Source organism: Equus asinus, chromosome 17 (genome assembly GCF_041296235.1).
Source record: "Equus asinus isolate D_3611 breed Donkey chromosome 17, EquAss-T2T_v2, whole genome shotgun sequence".
Taxonomy (NCBI): Eukaryota; Metazoa; Chordata; class Mammalia; order Perissodactyla; family Equidae; genus Equus; species Equus asinus.
Window position 1 is genome coordinate 24,060,471 of NC_091806.1, and position 17,097 is coordinate 24,077,567.

At 35.0% G+C, this 17,097-nt stretch overlaps 1 protein-coding gene and 1 pseudogene across 1 annotated transcript; both read right to left on the minus strand.

The window, feature by feature from the left end:
• Positions 1-1,149: 1,149 nt before the first annotated feature.
• LOC106844087 (olfactory receptor 5M9) lies at positions 1,150-2,082 on the minus strand. Its single transcript, XM_014861406.2, has one exon. The coding sequence runs from the start codon at positions 2,080-2,082 to the stop codon at positions 1,150-1,152; it is 933 nt and encodes a 310-aa protein (XP_014716892.2).
• Positions 2,083-9,320: 7,238 nt separating this feature from the next.
• LOC106844126 (olfactory receptor 5M3-like) lies at positions 9,321-10,249 on the minus strand (annotated as a pseudogene).
• Positions 10,250-17,097: the final 6,848 nt, after the last annotated feature.

The following is a 17,097-nucleotide window of genomic DNA, read 5'->3' on the forward strand; positions in this document are numbered from 1 at the left end:
ATTTTCCTTTATCCTGGTAAATTAGCAAGAGTAGTCAAGGCTAGACAACGTTGTATTCTACCTGTAGCAAGAATGGAAGGTAGATTAAGTATGCTATAGATGCACCAATCTAGATAAATGGAACAGTAATCTTTTGAGGCTTTTCAACCTAGCCCAAAGGGGATAATATTTTGAACTATATTGATCAAATCTGAATGCATGATCAGTATAAGAGCACTTAGTTAAACAGTGCTTCTAACCTTGTAGATACACTCTAGGCACTGAAAGTTTGATTTAAGCTGCTAAGTAAAGAACCAAAGAATGTAGCATTAGTGAGAAGAAACTGGAATCAAACAATAGCTTCAAATCATTTTCAACCAAAGGTTTAGCAGGACAATGTACTATGGCCAAAGGTCTTATTTTAATATCATAAAATTCATACTAGTTCACTTTTTTATTATGAGGAGGAGAGGAAAGCAATTTATCAGAGATATTTCACCATTTTAACATCAAGAAATGTATATCAGGATCCAAACCTAGGAATAGAATTAGGATAATTAAATGGACTATTAAAAGATAAACATTGTTAAATATTGAACAATGCATACTGAGGACAAATCTTGTGATCGTACTGAGAGAATAGTTAAAGATTCTGAATACAATTTCATTTTAAAAAAATCCTTGTATATTTAAATATTACAGAACACTTTAGGTAAATCAGAGTCCATCAACATCCTGTAGTCCTGGAAAAGAGATGAATTCTTATTCTTTTTCTCAAGAAAGTATATATTTCATGTGAAATCTAGGTCAAGGAGCATGTGCATATAGAAAATATTCTAGGACGTCATGTTTGACTCTAAAAAGGGTACCTCAAAATTAACATTTCTTTATCTAAACTTATTTATAAGTTCCTCTGATAACTAGACTTAGCACAATTTTAAATACATTGTGAATAACACTAATATGTCAGTTTCAATAATATGATTACATATGTAGGATAAAGCAAGCTTAGTAATTAGAGTCCGTTCATGGGATACAGCTTCAGGGTATTAGATTGGACCTTTTAGTATTTGTAAGTGTTGGCTTTAGAAAGTCCTTCTTCAGCTAGAATTTTTATGCCTCGATATTTATAATAGGTAGCAGCATCATATAAAAATATCTATTGCAGTTTCACTGCCCCAAGTTTGCTTTGATGATTGCTTTGTTGACAGCCTCTTTCACATCCTTGTTTCTCAAACTGTAGATCATAGGATTCAGCATGGGAATCACTGTGGTATAAAACACAGCCACCATTTTCCCCTGCTCCACAGAATCCTCAGTGGGCCGTCTGAGATACATGAATATCAGAGTCCCATAAAACATGGTAACAGCTGTCAAGTGGGACCCACAAGTGGAGAACGCCTTTCTCCTCCCATCAGCAGAGTGCATGCGTAGCACAGCTATGACAATGAGAGTATAGGAGGTGAGGACCACTGAGAGAGAATATGTGAAATTAATTCCAGCAATAACAATCATTGTGTATTCTTTGATGTGGACACCCCCACAGGCAATCTTGATGAGAGGAGGATCTGCACAATAAAAATGGTTGACTTCAAAGTTTCCACAGAAGTACAAGCCATATGTCCACAGTGTGCATATTAGACTCACAGAGAATCCATAGACATAAGGTACAGAGATGAGCCGAACACAGACAGTCCTGGACATTTTACTGCCATAAAGTAGAGGTTTGCAGATGGCCATGTAGCGATCAAAGGCCATCACCGCCAAGATATAGACCTCCACGTGGACAAGGGCAATGAAAAAGTAACACTGCATCAAACACCCAACATAAGAAATGGTTTTTGTCTCTGATAACAAGTTTTCCAGCATTTTGGGGGTGACATTGGAAGACAAGCACGCATCCACAAAAGACAAATGACTCAAGAAAAAGTACATAGGGCTCTGAAGCTGGGGACTGATGCTGATCAAAATGATCATACCAATATTCCCTAAAAGGGTGATCATGTAAACTAGTAGGAACACCACAAAAAAGAGAACTTTAAGTTCCTGACGACTGGTCAACCCCAGAAGAATAAATTCTGTCACATCCGTGAAATTTGGCATTGCCTTCACATAGGCTCAATGTGTATTGCCTAAGGACAAATAAAAAGCATGAATATCTTTATTTTATTCTTGAAACTTTTTTTTTTGTACCAATTACTTCTCTGCTTTCTTTCTTTTTTTTCATTTTTTAAAGATTGGCACCTGAGCTAACATCTGTTGCCAATCGTCTTTTTTTTTCCTCTTCTTCTCCCCAAATCTCCCCAGTACATGTTATATACTCTAGTTGTAGGTCCTTCTGGCTCTGCTATGTGGATTGCTGCCTCAGTGTGGCTTGATGAGCAGTGTTACTTCTACACCCAGGATGCGAACCGTAAAACTCTGGATCACCAAAGGGAGTGCACGAACATAACCACTCGGCCATGGGGCCAGCCCCTTCTGGAAAATTTTGAGTCACATTTATCCTTATTACAATTCATATAATTTAAAAATCAATGCAGATTTTGCACAATGTCCAAGATGAGAATGTATAAGTGTAATGTTTTGTTTAATAAGACTTATAGGTAGTTACAATTAATGTTTATCAGTTTTCTAACAGTAAAATAGCATATTACATTCATTGATAACATATATTATTAAAATTAGACATTTCTACTTTGCTAAATTATTACAATATGATATCACCACAGGGCTCAATTATGACTAAAGCCAGGCTAGGACTTGTCAGTGGTAATTGGTGTTACAATCTAGTTATTGACATAATTATCCTCCATGATGCAGCATATGATATCATATGCTTTCAACACATGAAATCCCTAGTCATCTTATTTTGTTTAGCTAAACGTTATGCTTGTTTAATTGCTACTACTCTTAGCAGTAAAGGGATTTAACAGCTCAGGCTCTGTCAGTTGTAAACTACAAGTGGTTCAATGACCTAGCACACACTATCAACATTATGTCAATAGATAAAGGTCATGAGGCAAAGTTTAGGTGACAAGTTTTAATAACCACTGTGTCACATGAGGTTTCCCTGGTTTTCAGAAGCAATCAATTCAATTTATAATTATTGTATTCAAATTTAATGTCACTACAAGGGAAATTTTCCCTCCAATATTTTCTCCTTTTAATACACTTCCCCAGTTTACTTCTTTCAAGAAGTAAAAACTTGACATGGATCTTAAGGATGTGTCTGTAGGATTAGAATCATCTTGGGAATTTAAATTCTCCATAGGAACAGTGAAGAATACAGTATTGATTTATACTTGGGCTTCTGTTTATACTTGCTTATAATAATTCATATTATAAATATTAAAGTCAATTATATGTCAGATATATTTGTTATATCTAGAAATATTCTAAATTTTGGGAATATGAAGATAAACAAGTAATACAAGATTCTGGCTTGCATCAGGATCTCTTCTTGTTAAAAAGGAGTAAATAATAAACAAATATACAAATTAGATATTTTACAGAGTGGAGCTGCTATGAGAAAACTACAGCATGCTAGTAAGATAAGAAATAAGGGGAGGTGAGGTACAGACAGAGTGATCAACGAAGATCTCTGAAGAGGTGACTTGAGTTGACAAGAAGAGCCAGCTATGCAGACATATGAAGGAAGAAGGGAATGCAAATGCAAAAGCTCAGAAGAGGAAATAGTAGCTTGGCATGTTGAAAAAGAGTGCTGCTTGAGATATTCCTTTATATATTAAAAAGTATATGAGCTCTGATTCTATCATGACCCCCTCCAATTAGTAGCATAGTGCATTTGGGAAGTTAATTAATCTCTATGAATTATTTTTTTTACCCTTAAATTGCTTAATATGGAAATTAAATATACCATACCTAATGTAAACTGAACATATAACATAGTAGACGCTAAAGTTTTAGTTCTGAACTAAACTTTCCTTTTCTATAGATTTCCTGGATTGTAGCTCATCTGTTTTGGCTCCTTTTAGGTGTGGAAATACTTACCCAGATGAGAGCTACAGACTCTGTATGGGAAATAGAGCTAAGGTCAGAAATTTCTCTTTGTAAAAACAGCTGGTCCCTCTCCATGAATAGATAACTCTGTAATTAACGATTAATGGTACTATTATACTGTTTTAAGTATAAAACAAAGAAAAAGCATCAAAGCATCTAAAAAGCACAAACTGGTACCTCTCCAATCTTAGTTCATGTATAATGTGTGTATTTCTCTTCGTTACACATAATTGTTAGTTCTGTGGTAGTGTTCTTTGTCTCATTTATTTTGGAATTCTTAAACTGTCCAGCTTATTTGAGACATTTAACAGATACTCAGGAATATATTCACACATATGACTTTTTTAAAACATATTGATGTCTAGATCAGCTTCACATATCACATTACAATATTCCAATATTATTAAAACGATCCAAGAAAGATTGCTGTAGGGGCAACAGGTTGAAATGTATAATATTAGTAAGGATAGCAACATTTATTGAATGCTTACTAAACCTTTTGCATGACACAGGTTCTAGTAGCATCATCACTTTACAAATGAGGAAACTGAAGCACTGAAAGACTAAGAAGGTCTCCCTGGGTCAGTTGTCTGCCATTTGATGAGATTGGGGTGCAAACCAATTAATTTGACTGCAGTCTTGTACTCTTAATAACTTTATATTGCTGGTCTTTTGATAACCCATTTGCTATTCTATTTCTTTCCATTTAAATTTCATTTTGATTTTCCTCCAAGACGCAAGAAAGTTACTCTTCTAGTATTTCATCTTTGAGGCTCTAGGATAGCCTTAGTGCGACCCTGAAATAGGGTAAACTACAAAGATATTGGACCACTTCTTCTCCCTACTCCCCTAAGTTTAGGTGATCACATAAACTTGGGAAGAGGCAACCAAATGACTTCTGAGTTAGAACCAATTTATTACAGACATGTGCATCATTCATCAAGGCAATGGAGAAGATGGGATGCATAATTTACAAATAAGGAACTCTATTTTTATTAACCTTTCAATAATTTCTCTTGAAGAAAAACAGTGAAGGTATAATTACTGGTTCAAGTATCCCACTGATGCAAGATCTTCAACTCCATTCACATAGATTTTGACACAACAACATGAAAATCAATAGCCTTGGTAGAGAAGAGTCAAAGGGTAAAAAATCATAAATAAAAAATTTGCAATTGGTAAGTTTGCTTGTGACAATGAGCTTGTAACAAGCGCATTCTTACGATGTTTTGAATAAACTCTGGATAGAAATAAGAATATTTCCCAGTAATATAATTCCACACAGAAGAAGACTGTGATAATGAATAAGTCTAAAAATGAGGTCTCAGTCTTCTCTTCAAAATATAAATAAAAATTAAAAGATTTGACTGCATTCATCTGTACTGTAAAGCATATACAATTTGCAGACCCACCTTCAGCAAAGGAGAACAGCAGATCAAAATTTCTCACTATTTATAACTGAATCTTCAACATTGAGAACATTCAGAGCGCCTCCTTAAGCAACTGTCCGGGTAATTACGGAAGAAACATTGAGTGAAATTCGAGAAATATCTCAGGGGTAGGAGGAGTTAAGGAGCATAATTGGAACAATAATTCTTATAATAAAATTAAGAAATCAAAATTCTTGATGTCATGGAATAAACTCTTACCTTCACACGAATTCTTCTCTCTTTCATTCACGCTCAACAATTATGCATCTCAGGAAAATATTCTTGGTTTGCACCACGTAAAATTTCGGTACGTCACTTTCTTTTCTGTTGTGCTACAGTTCTAATGAGCACCACCTGGGGGCTGGCCCCGTGGCCGAGTGGTTAAGTTCGCGCGCTCCGCTGCAGGCGGCCCAGTGTTTCGTTGGTTCGAATCCTGGGCGCGGACATGGCACTGCTCATCAGACCACGCTGAGGCAGCGTCCCACATGCCACAACTAGAAGGACCCACAACGAAGAATATACAACTATGTACCGGGGGGGTTTGGGGAGAAAAAGGAAAAAATAAAATCTTAAAAAAAAAAAAATTATAATGAGCACCACCTGTCAGGATATACAATCACATAATGCATGCCTTATGCATCTCATAGTTTTTTTTATAGATGTCAGATGCCTCGACAATGTAAATCACTTGCGAACACTGGTGGAAAATGAGTCCAAGTAGAGGTCATTGGTGAAGTAGCCAATTATAGTGAACAATTTGTCTCACTGAATTTAGGCTTTTCTGGGTGTCAGTAGAGCATTGACTTTGAAGTCAGGCAGATCAGGAATAAAACCTTGGCTCTCCCACTTCAACCACATCATCTTGGGTAAGTAACAATTCTCAGCATCAATACTCATCACTAGAACCGGAAAACTACTATCTTACAGAGTGATGTGAGGATCTCCAATAATATCGATGTAACTCTCAGCACAATTCCTATCCCATATGTAACACTTAAAAAAATTGAAATTATTTGGAGAGTTTGACCACAAATCAGTTTACAATTATGATCTGACAACCACTATAGTATTGTGACTAATATTATCCTTATGTTGAAGAAAAAATATGCATATGTTAGATAGTGATGAGTTTAAGATTCTCAACCAAGATTAGGTAGCTAGTAGGTTAAAGAAGCAGAATGCCAACCTGGGCTGTTAAGAGACTCTAAACTATATACTAATTACATTTATTTAGTCTGGAAGATTAGGGAAAATTATTGTGCTCAGGCAAAGTTTTCCTCTGCATTCTTCAGCCGCCAAGTACCCAGAACTTCTGAGTCCCTTCTCAGTTATTATGGAGAAAGTCTATGAGATAAACTCATTATCACCAGGGAATTCTGATGTAATATTCACTCTCTCAAGGAAATGTGCATCTGAAAAAAAGAAAGTGTGTGTGTGTGTGTGTGTGTGTGTGTATGTCAGAGAGAGCAAGAAATAGAGAGATTGACAGAAGAGAGAAAGATGCTTTATGGTTAGATGTTGGAGATTCTTAAATGTAATGAAGTTGATAGATTTAGAAATAAATGTAGCAATAAGATCCATGTTTAAAAGTATTTTATGGAATTGTTCTGAATGTTTAGCAAATGGCAAAATTGCTTTAGGTTCTGCCAAGGAATTTAGACTGATGGAAATATGAGCCAGAAGAGGTATCAGAGATCAGAGAGTACACGCTAGAAGTTAACTAGATGAATTGCAAAAAGTGACTTCTCCAAGGTCACCAACAGATTAATTTGAAATTTGTAAACTCAAACCAGAAACATGGTTTAACCATTGACCTTGGCATCACAATTCTCCATGGAACACTCTTTAAAAAACTAACTAAATGTCTTTCCAATAAAGTAAGTAGAGAAAGGATTTCACATATGAAAACAAAGAGATAACAAAGGTCATCCAAATCCACCTGCTAACACCTATTAAAATGCTTTAAACTTGTATTTTGAATTCTTATCATACACACACAAATTAACTATATATGGTGATAGATGCTAACTTAGACTTATTGTGGTGATCCTTTCTCAATGTATACGAATATGGAATTATTAGGCTGCACACCTGAAAATAATAAAATATTGTATGCCCATGATACCTCAATCAAAATAATTTTTTAAAACATAGTTTGAAATTTATTAGTCATCAGCAAATAATATGGCATATCAAGAGTTCCCCAATACATAGTTTTATTACCAAAACAAACAACTTTTATCTCACCTCAAAAGTGACAGTAAGTATGTTAGCTCTTAAATTCTTTAGGAAGTTCAAAGTTTACAACTATAGACACAGAGATATAATTTAATCTAAAATAGCAATGTGTTTATATGGAAATCGCTTTAAAGTGTTGCCCAAGATATATGTGAGTATGTGAAAATGAGTTCATATTCATTTCTAGTTTCTCTTAAGGAAAATGAAAACTCAAAATTGGACAAAGAGAAGGGTTTTTTCTCATATTGCATCAATTTTGTTCTATAGATGCTTCTTTGCAGATGAATTTGCAATTAATTAAATGTGTAATTTAAATATATGTATTAAATTTCTTTATGTGTTTCCTACAACAAAATAAAAGATCATCTATGTATATATATATGTATGAATACACTTTTGTGTGTATGTATGTTCATATTTATTTGTGTCTTATATTTATTTATATTTATTTATGGGACATAGAGACCAAAGGAAGTCCAAATGACAAAATTGTTGCCTCGTGCTTGTACTTCCTAAAAATGAAGTAGAATAAAAGTGTGAACCAAGTCCTGTTAATATATTATGGCAGCATATGTTATTTTTTAACTCTCAATAGGCCATTCTAAATACTTTATTTCTTTCAAACACAAAAATTATTTTAAAATATTTAAGTTCCATATCTTAGCTGCAGATGTGCGAAATACAATTTATTAAGTGGAATCTGGAGAGCTGTGCTTTCAAAATGACACATCTATCCACTAATTCTACCCACTCTTCAGTGAGACCAAAGACACTTTGGCGGGGACACATGTGAAGTGCACAATTCTGTCCCTGCCAACATTGGAGTTGAAATATGGTGGTTACTGGAATCTGTAAAAGAAAGACACTTATCATATTGTGGCTTGTAAACACCAAAAATGTAAAAAAGAATTAAATACAATAACATTGCTATTTCCAAAGCAGTACTCTCTGGACAGACCAAACCTTCACAATGAAAGAAGCCTTAAACCTTAAACAATCTCATAACCATCAGAGAAATGACTATTTTTATGGCCTCATGCTGGACAACTAAATGAAATATGCTGTCACTTTTCTGCCCCAAATTACTCTCTAAGTGGGCAAATTGATAAGTATTTCCCAAATTCGTACTCTTTATTTATTTATTTTTTTTGAGGAAGATTTGCCCTGAGCTAGCATCTACCACCAGTCCTCCTCTTTTTAGTTGAGGAAGAGTGGCCCTGAGCTAACATCCGTGTACACCTTCCTCTACTTTATATGTGGGATGCCAAACACAGCATGGCTTGACAAGTGGTGCATAGGTCCACACCTGGGATCTGAACCAGAGAACCCCATGCCACCGAAGCAGAATGTGGGAACTTAACCCCTGAACCACTGGGCCAGCCCCTCATCCACTTCATTTTTGAATAAGAAAAACAAAAGCTTTTTGTTCCAGCTAAATAGTTGATAAATTTCAATTAATGTACCTATGAACTTTAGTTCAAATATCCTTTTCAATTAATTAATTTATTATTTTTTAATTAATCCTATACTCACAACTACAGGAATGGGGTAATGTACTTTTTCCTCTGAATTTGAGACTTTGTAAATGAGCAATAACCAGTTGCCAAATAAATACTGATGAGACATAGAAGACAAAATTAATTCAATTTTATTTTATTTTGTTAAACATGCTCTGCAGATCACTTTGTTCATGGCTTCTTTCACATCCTTATTCCTCAGACTGCAAGTCATGGGATTCAACATAGGGATCACTGTGGTATAAAACACAGCCGCCATTTCCTCCTGCTCCACAGACTCCTCTGTGGGACGTCTGAGATACATAAAGATAAGAGTTCCATAAAAATGATGACAGCTGTCAAATGGGACCCACAGGTGGAAAAAGGCTTCCGCTTTCCTTCTTCTGAGTGCATCTGTAGAATAGCAATGAGAATGAACAGATATGATGTGATAATTATACTCAGAGAATATGTGAATTTAATGCCTGCAAGTGTGATCATTGTATATTCTTTCACAAAGGTCCCAGCGCAGGTTATTTTGATGAGAGGTGGGTTTGCACAGTAGAAGTGGTTGATCTCAATTTTCCCACAGAAGTACAAGCCATAAGTCCATAATGCTGCTGCCAGACTAATCAAAACACCATATCTATAAGGGAAAGAAATCAGTTGAATATAGACAACCCTTGACATTTTGCTGCCATAGAGCAGAGGGTTTCCAAGTGCCATATATCTATCAAATGCCATCACAACAAGAATAAAAATTTCCACATGGGCAAGGGCAATGGAGAAGAAACACTGGATTATACAACCAGCATAAGAAATAATTTTTGTCTCTGATAACAGGTTTTCCAACAATTTAGGGGTGACGTTAGAAGAAAAGCACACATCAACAAACGACAAGTGACTGAGGAAAAACTACACAGGACTGTTAAGCTGTAGACTGACCTTAACTAACATGATCATGCCAATATTACACTCTATGGTGATAACATAGACCACCAGGAAGAGGGTGAAGAGAACTTGCCATTCCCGATGGCTGGTTAGTCCCAAAAGAATAAACTCTGTCACATCAGTGAAATTGAGCATTTCCTCAGTTCTAAGTCAATATTAATTACTAACTCCATTGATAGCTAAAAGGAGATAAATTTTGAAATCAAGTATTGATTATTTATTAATGTATATCTTTATCCCTGCCTCTTTTCATTGTTTCCTTTATTAAATATTTGACTGCACTTCGCCATTCTTTTCAACAAATCATTTCTGAAGACTTGCTAGGTAACAGACTCTCTAGAGGATACTAAGATGAGTAAATACACAGGCCCTATTACTCAGTAGGCATACGAAATATTGTGATTGAAACCTGCTAGTACTAAATATAGTGATTAGCCAAATTCCCAAGACTTCTTAAAGATTCCTTGTTTCCAATACTGCTGTGTTTGGTAGTTTTATATTTGTAAGATATTTATAAGGGTTATAGCTTTCTTTTCGACTTAGCTCAAAAATAATTACTTCACCTCTTTTTCATTCTAAGCATATTCCCCATGATTAGAGGTGGAAGCCACTTAGTCAAATAACTTATCAGCCCTAAATGGCAGATAAAAAAATCCTTTGAATCTAACCTCATGCTTGCACTTATTTAAATTGAGGAGAAACAAACAGATCACAGTAGTCCTCAAAGCCAAGGATAAAACCACTTATACACATTAATACATCATGCATATTCTCTGGATATGGACTCTTTTGCAAATCAAACACATAATTATAATCTTCTAGATATCATTAACTGTTATGTCCTCAATATTCAAAGAGAAATGACAGAGAAATTAATGTCAGTATGCATAGCAGTATTAATGTAAATAAACTTTCTAAAACCATGATATATTGTTACAAAATTATAGTGGGGGCAGAAGTTGGGTAATGATTGACCCTTCTTTGGAAATCCAGTGGACTTCTAGGAAAGCTTCTTGAATATTTTTCAAATTTCCTCTCAAATATAAATGGTATCATATCGACCTTTTCCCAGAACAATAGTTCACTAATTATTTTCCTGAGGAAACACTAGTGCCTTGCCTCATGTTAACAGGTATTATGAAGAAAAATCCACAAGTGTTTACTCATCAAATAATAGTGAGAAATCTTCGTGTCTTATTCAATCTCTTAGAGATAGACAATGTACCTAATAAAGTTCAACTATGAGAAGTTTTGTGGGAAAGAATTGTTATGCTTAGTCTAGCTAGAATTTACTTATCGTGAAAATATGAGAAAGAGAGAGAGATTCCATCAGCATCAATGAATATTCACATTCTGTAGAACATCGAGTGTAATGCTATCTGGTAAGACTCTCAAGACAGCCTTTCAACAGGACAATGAATTTCTTGGAGACGGGATTGTGATAAGCCCTCCAAATGCTAAATGTCGTTTATAGGAAAATTGATTATTCCTAAAAGCCTTATTTTAACCTCCAGGAGTATACTTAGTTCAACAACAATTTGATGGACTTTATTCGTAGTTATCACTAGGTAGTGAGCAGGAAAGATAAGAGTAGCTGAGAAGATAAACTTTATCCCCATAGTGAAAATAAATAGGTTCTTATCAACACAGGTAATCTATTGCCTACCACTCACCCGATTGTAAAGACACTTTTTCTCAGGAGAAAGAAAGCTACCAACCAAAGCATACTAGACTGAGACTAGATACTGCGGAGTCTCAGGCTAATTAATGAAAAAATGAGGTGTTAATGGTTTAAAAATGTTAAGAATAGTAACAGTTGAAGTTATCTAAAATTGGATAAACTGCCTTGGAATATATTTATGTATATGCTGAAAATCTATTACGGAGTTGGTAAGTTCATCCCTGAAATTATTTTCTTTATGATATAAACAGTGTGATAATTTTTTGGACTCAACTCCGAAAGAAAAGGCAATAAAGGCAAAAATATAAAAGTGAGAGTACATTCAACTGAAAAGCTTCTGCACAGCAAAAAAAAAAAAAAAAAAAAAAAAACACCAACAAAACGAAAAGGCAACCAATTGAATGGGAGAAAATATTTGAGAATCACATATCTGATAAGTGGTTGACATCCAAAATGTATAAAGAACACAATTAACTCAATAACAAAAAAACAAACAATCTGATTAAAAAATAGGCAAGGGATATGAATAAGCATTTTTCCCAAGAAAAGATACAAATGATCAACAGGTACATGAAAAGATGCTCAACATCACTGATCATCAAGCAATTGCAAATAAAAACCACAATGAGAGATTACCTCATATCTGTTAGAATGCCTATTAACAAAAAGACAAGAAATAAGTGTTGACGAGAAAAGCCAACTCTTGTATACTGTTGATGGGAATGTAAATTGGTACATGCACTATGGAAAACAGTACAGAAGTTGCTCAAAAAATTAAAATTAGAACTACCACATGATCCAGCAATTCCACTTTCTTATCTGAAGAAAAGGAAACACTAATTCTAAAAGGAATATGCACCCCCATGTTCATTGCAGCATTAACAATAGTGAAGATATGAAAACAACTTAAATGTCCATTGTTGGATGAGTGGAGAAAGATGTGTATAAAGTAGTATACACAATGGTATACTACTCAGCTGTAAAAAAAAAGACGAAATCTTGCCATTTGAAACAACATGGATGGACCTCGAGGGCATGATCCTGAGGGAAATAAGCCAGACAGAGAAAGATAAATACAGCATGATTTCGCTTACATGAAGAATCTTAAAACAAACAAAAAAACCCCACAAACAAGCTCAGAGATACAGAAAACAGACTGGTGACTGGCAGAGGTGGGGAGTAGGAGGTGGGCAAAAAGAGTGAAGGTGGTTAAAAAGTACAAACTTCCAGTTATAAAATTAATAAGTCATAGGGATATCATGTACAGCACGGTGACTACAGTCAGTATTACTATGTTGCATATTTGAAAATTACTGAGAATAGATCTTAAAAGTCCTCATCACAAGAAAACAAATGTTTGCAACTACACATCAGGATGACTGTTAACGGGACTTATTGTGGGAACCATTTTGCATTATGTACAAATAGAGAATTATTATGTTCTACGCCTGAAATTAATATAATGTTATATGTTGATTATACCTCAATAAAAATATTAGTTGGCCACATATAAAAAATAAATAAGATGAAATTGTTTGTTTTATGATATAAAGAACACCAGTATTTCTGTATAATCCCAGTGTCTTCTCCCCATCCACACTCAGCCTCAAAAGTTTATGTTAACTTTATTGGATTCACTCTCCTGTCAAAGAGGTTTTCCATGGTCAATATGACATTGTTTGGTTTTAAGCATACAGATTTACATACAGATTTACAGAGACAAATGAAGCTTTGAGAATATACATGATCACATTGACTTGGAGTTGAGCATCAATCTACTGTGCGTAAAGCAGAGTTTCCATTAAATTATATTGAAGTTTAAGTCAATGGTGCTCACTTTGTTACTGTTCGGCTCAACATTCAAATCAAAGCATGTGTATTAATAAACTGGCCAAAATTCTTTATCTATCAATGTATCATTCATGTTACAAAATTTAAATTACCATCTTAAAGGAATGTTTTTTCAAGTGTTTGAGCAATAAAAGATAGCATGAAATCACAGGGCAGAAAGTATTAACATATAATAATATTTTGTTTTGGGTTTTTTATTACATATTTTCTCAAATATGTATGGTAATTGTCTGTGGCATTTATACAACTTTCTTTTATTTTTGAGGAAGATTAGCCCTGAGTTAACTACTGTCAATCCTCCTATTTTTGCTTAGGAAGACTGGCCCTGAACTAACATCCATGCCCATCTTCCTCTATTTTATACATGGGACACCCACCACAGCATGGCTTTTACCAAGCGGTGCCATGTCTGCATCTGGAATCCGAACCAGCGAACCCCAGGCTGCTGAAGAGTGGAACGTGCAAACTTAACTGCTGCACCACCAGGCCAGCTCCTATACAACATTCATAAAGCTAAATAATGAAAACTAAAGGCAGAAAAATTATAAATCAGTTGCATTTTGACTAGCAATTAAGTGAATATGATGGATGCGTTGCTTTGGTCCCAACAGTGTAAAGTAAATGTGTTATAAACTGCTACTGCGCTTTCATATAAGACCTGTGATGACTCACTTCTCCCTAACGTTTCTTTTTCTCTTTTGAACTTCTGTAGAACCTTTCTTATATAAATATAAACCTAATTTTAAGCTAATTTTTAAATATGGAAGCCCACTAAAACGATAAACTAGTTGTTCATCAAAAAATTGTTTTCATTTTTTAGGGGAAAAGAAAAAAAGCTCGTACCAAGCAGGAAGACGACTTGATAAAGTAATCCCCCTCTCTGCTGTGTATCTGCTCTGTAGAGTGTTGCTGTGTTCTCAGGTTTGGATATGCTCCTTGAAGCTCTGGAAAGGAGAGGACACGTGTTTTGATTATTTGTCTCAAGCGTGCTGAGCATTATTATGAGTTGTTCGTGAACATGTCCAGTCCACAGGAACAGGAACAAGAAAAACAGGTCACAGATAGACTGCTCAAGCAATGCTAGCTTATTTTTTAAAAATGCATTTAGTTTTGAAACAAATAAACTCCCTAACCAAGAAGAAATTGGAATTTTAAAGTTTCACAGGTTCATGCACAAAGAAAAATTAGTGAAAAATATGTTTTAGACATCATCATAGATGTAGAGGAAATACAAAGAAGAGAGATTTTTGTATCTAAAAAGAGGTTATAAACATGTCAACAGGCCATGCTGATGTCTGAATCAACAGAATACACCTACAGCTGCCTGTGTTTTCACCTTTACGCATTTTTCAAAGGTTTGCTATAGAGGAATTCTTCTTTGGAAAGTCAAATCTGATAGCATGGTGCCAAAGATATTAGTACAAACAAAGATATAAAAGATATTGGTGTTAGTTCTTCACAAAAGCTGAATACATCAAAACCTGAGTGGTGGTTAGCCAGGTAACAGATCATGATGGTGAACTTGTGGGGAAAGTGGAATGGTTAGATCTCATCTTAGGGAGTATGAGGTCTGGAAAAAGCAGAGGGTTTGTGGACCTCTGAAGCACTTAGAAGATTTTCCGTACAATCTAAAAGGAAACATATATACACAAACCTCCCATATTATCTCACTCTGTATTTCAAATTAAATTCCTAGAAAATGAGGACTTTTTCCCTCAGACCAGGCATAAGGAGAATTCCTCTTAAAGAATTCTGTTTCTATTGTCAGTCCTTTGCTGAATTCTGGCTCTGTAGCTTATTTTATGAACTTGGGCAGCTTTTACTCTTGTTTCATTATGTTTTTGATGTCTCTATGCCTTAACGTGATGCAAGATTAATAACAGCATTAATTTCATTGTGTGGTTAAAAGAAAAGTGATATTACACATTAACATAATAAATATGCAAGGCACAATTATTATTAAATGCATTCCTGGAAATTGTAGCTTGCATGAAGAGTTTGTAATAATCAAATAATGAAATCTCTAGAGAAAATTTATTTTTCTCTCTCTCTTGTAAACACATACACATCTACACAGATAATATTTATAGACTAATTAATGTTAATTACTGGTAATTAATAAAGAGTAAAAAGTAAAATCTAAGATGGAAGCTTCATCAGACAATTCTAGATAGATGCATTTTTATACCAACCCCAGAATGAAGAGAAATATCCTCAGATAGCATGCAGAATTGACAAGTGAATGCTACATGAGGGATGGTAAACAACGTATACCAGGCAAAAGAGAAAGTAGAAGTCCACAAGGGAACTTTCTTTAAATGCCTGCCTTAGGATAAAAGAAGCAATTAAGAAGCTTCCCCTAGACGCGACCCTGAAGATAGTACATCTCTAGAGAAAGACCTGACTGTTACATTTTATTTTGTTAATATCAGATTTGAACAATTTTATTTTTTCCTCAAACTCGAGTTATTTTGATTGTGTCCTGGGATCAAATAACAAAATTTGCTTTGGGTTTGCATCACACTAAACCTGGTGTTGGTGTAATTCAGCCTCCACACGCCAATCCTATGTTCTGTTTTTCATGTTCTGTGTCACTTGGTTTTTCCAGTGAAAGATGCAACAAGTATTATGCCCTATAACTAAAACTATAGTGTAACTAGTCTTTTTCAGGGGTGAAGTAGTCTCACTTGAAGCATGTGGAGCACTAGTATAATCCCTCAGGGTCTGGCATAGATAGTAGAGTTGAAAGAAACAGGGAGTAGGCATTTACCTGATTCCAAATCATTAGGCTTCCTTCAACATGCTATCTCATCAAAAAAGATTGTTTCCCCATTGTCCCTACATTGACAGCACCCCACCCCACTACAATGAGCAACAGATAATTTAATTTAATAAATATTTATTGAAAACTATGTGAAATATGAGAGACGTAGAGATAAAAAGTTAATCTATGTTGATTACTACCCTCAAAATATTCCAATTAAATCACAAAGTCAGTAAAATATTCCTGTTATTGCTGTGGCACCATATATCATAAAACTTGATAAGGCTCTTTCTTGTATCTTACCTGGTACATTTGGCATCCATGTGAGTGGAATCATTTTATTATTTATTATGGATGATGTAGTACACCACCCAGATTTGCCTTTCAGCATTGATGTATTTATGTCCCCACCTTCTAAGTGTATGGCAACTGACACTTCACAGCTGAATTCTGCTCTTGCAATTGTCCCTGCTGAAATGAATTGCAATGCCCCAGATTATACCGTCTCCCAGTGGGTGACTCATATCCAAAACTGGTCATTATGGAGGTACAAACTAGTCATTATAGCCTTCTTTTTTCCGAAATTTGGGATATCTCTGAAGTATCATCTCAGTTCCAGAGCTCCATGTGGCACTGGTTGAGTACTATGTTGCAACTTCATAACAATTCAACTTCTATCCAATCCTG

Bases quoted from the DNA above. Each gene is read 5' to 3' on its own strand.
- LOC106844087 (XM_014861406.2), bottom strand. From the start codon at position 2,082: ATGCCAAATTTCACGGATGTGACAGAATTTATTCTTCTGGGGTTGACC.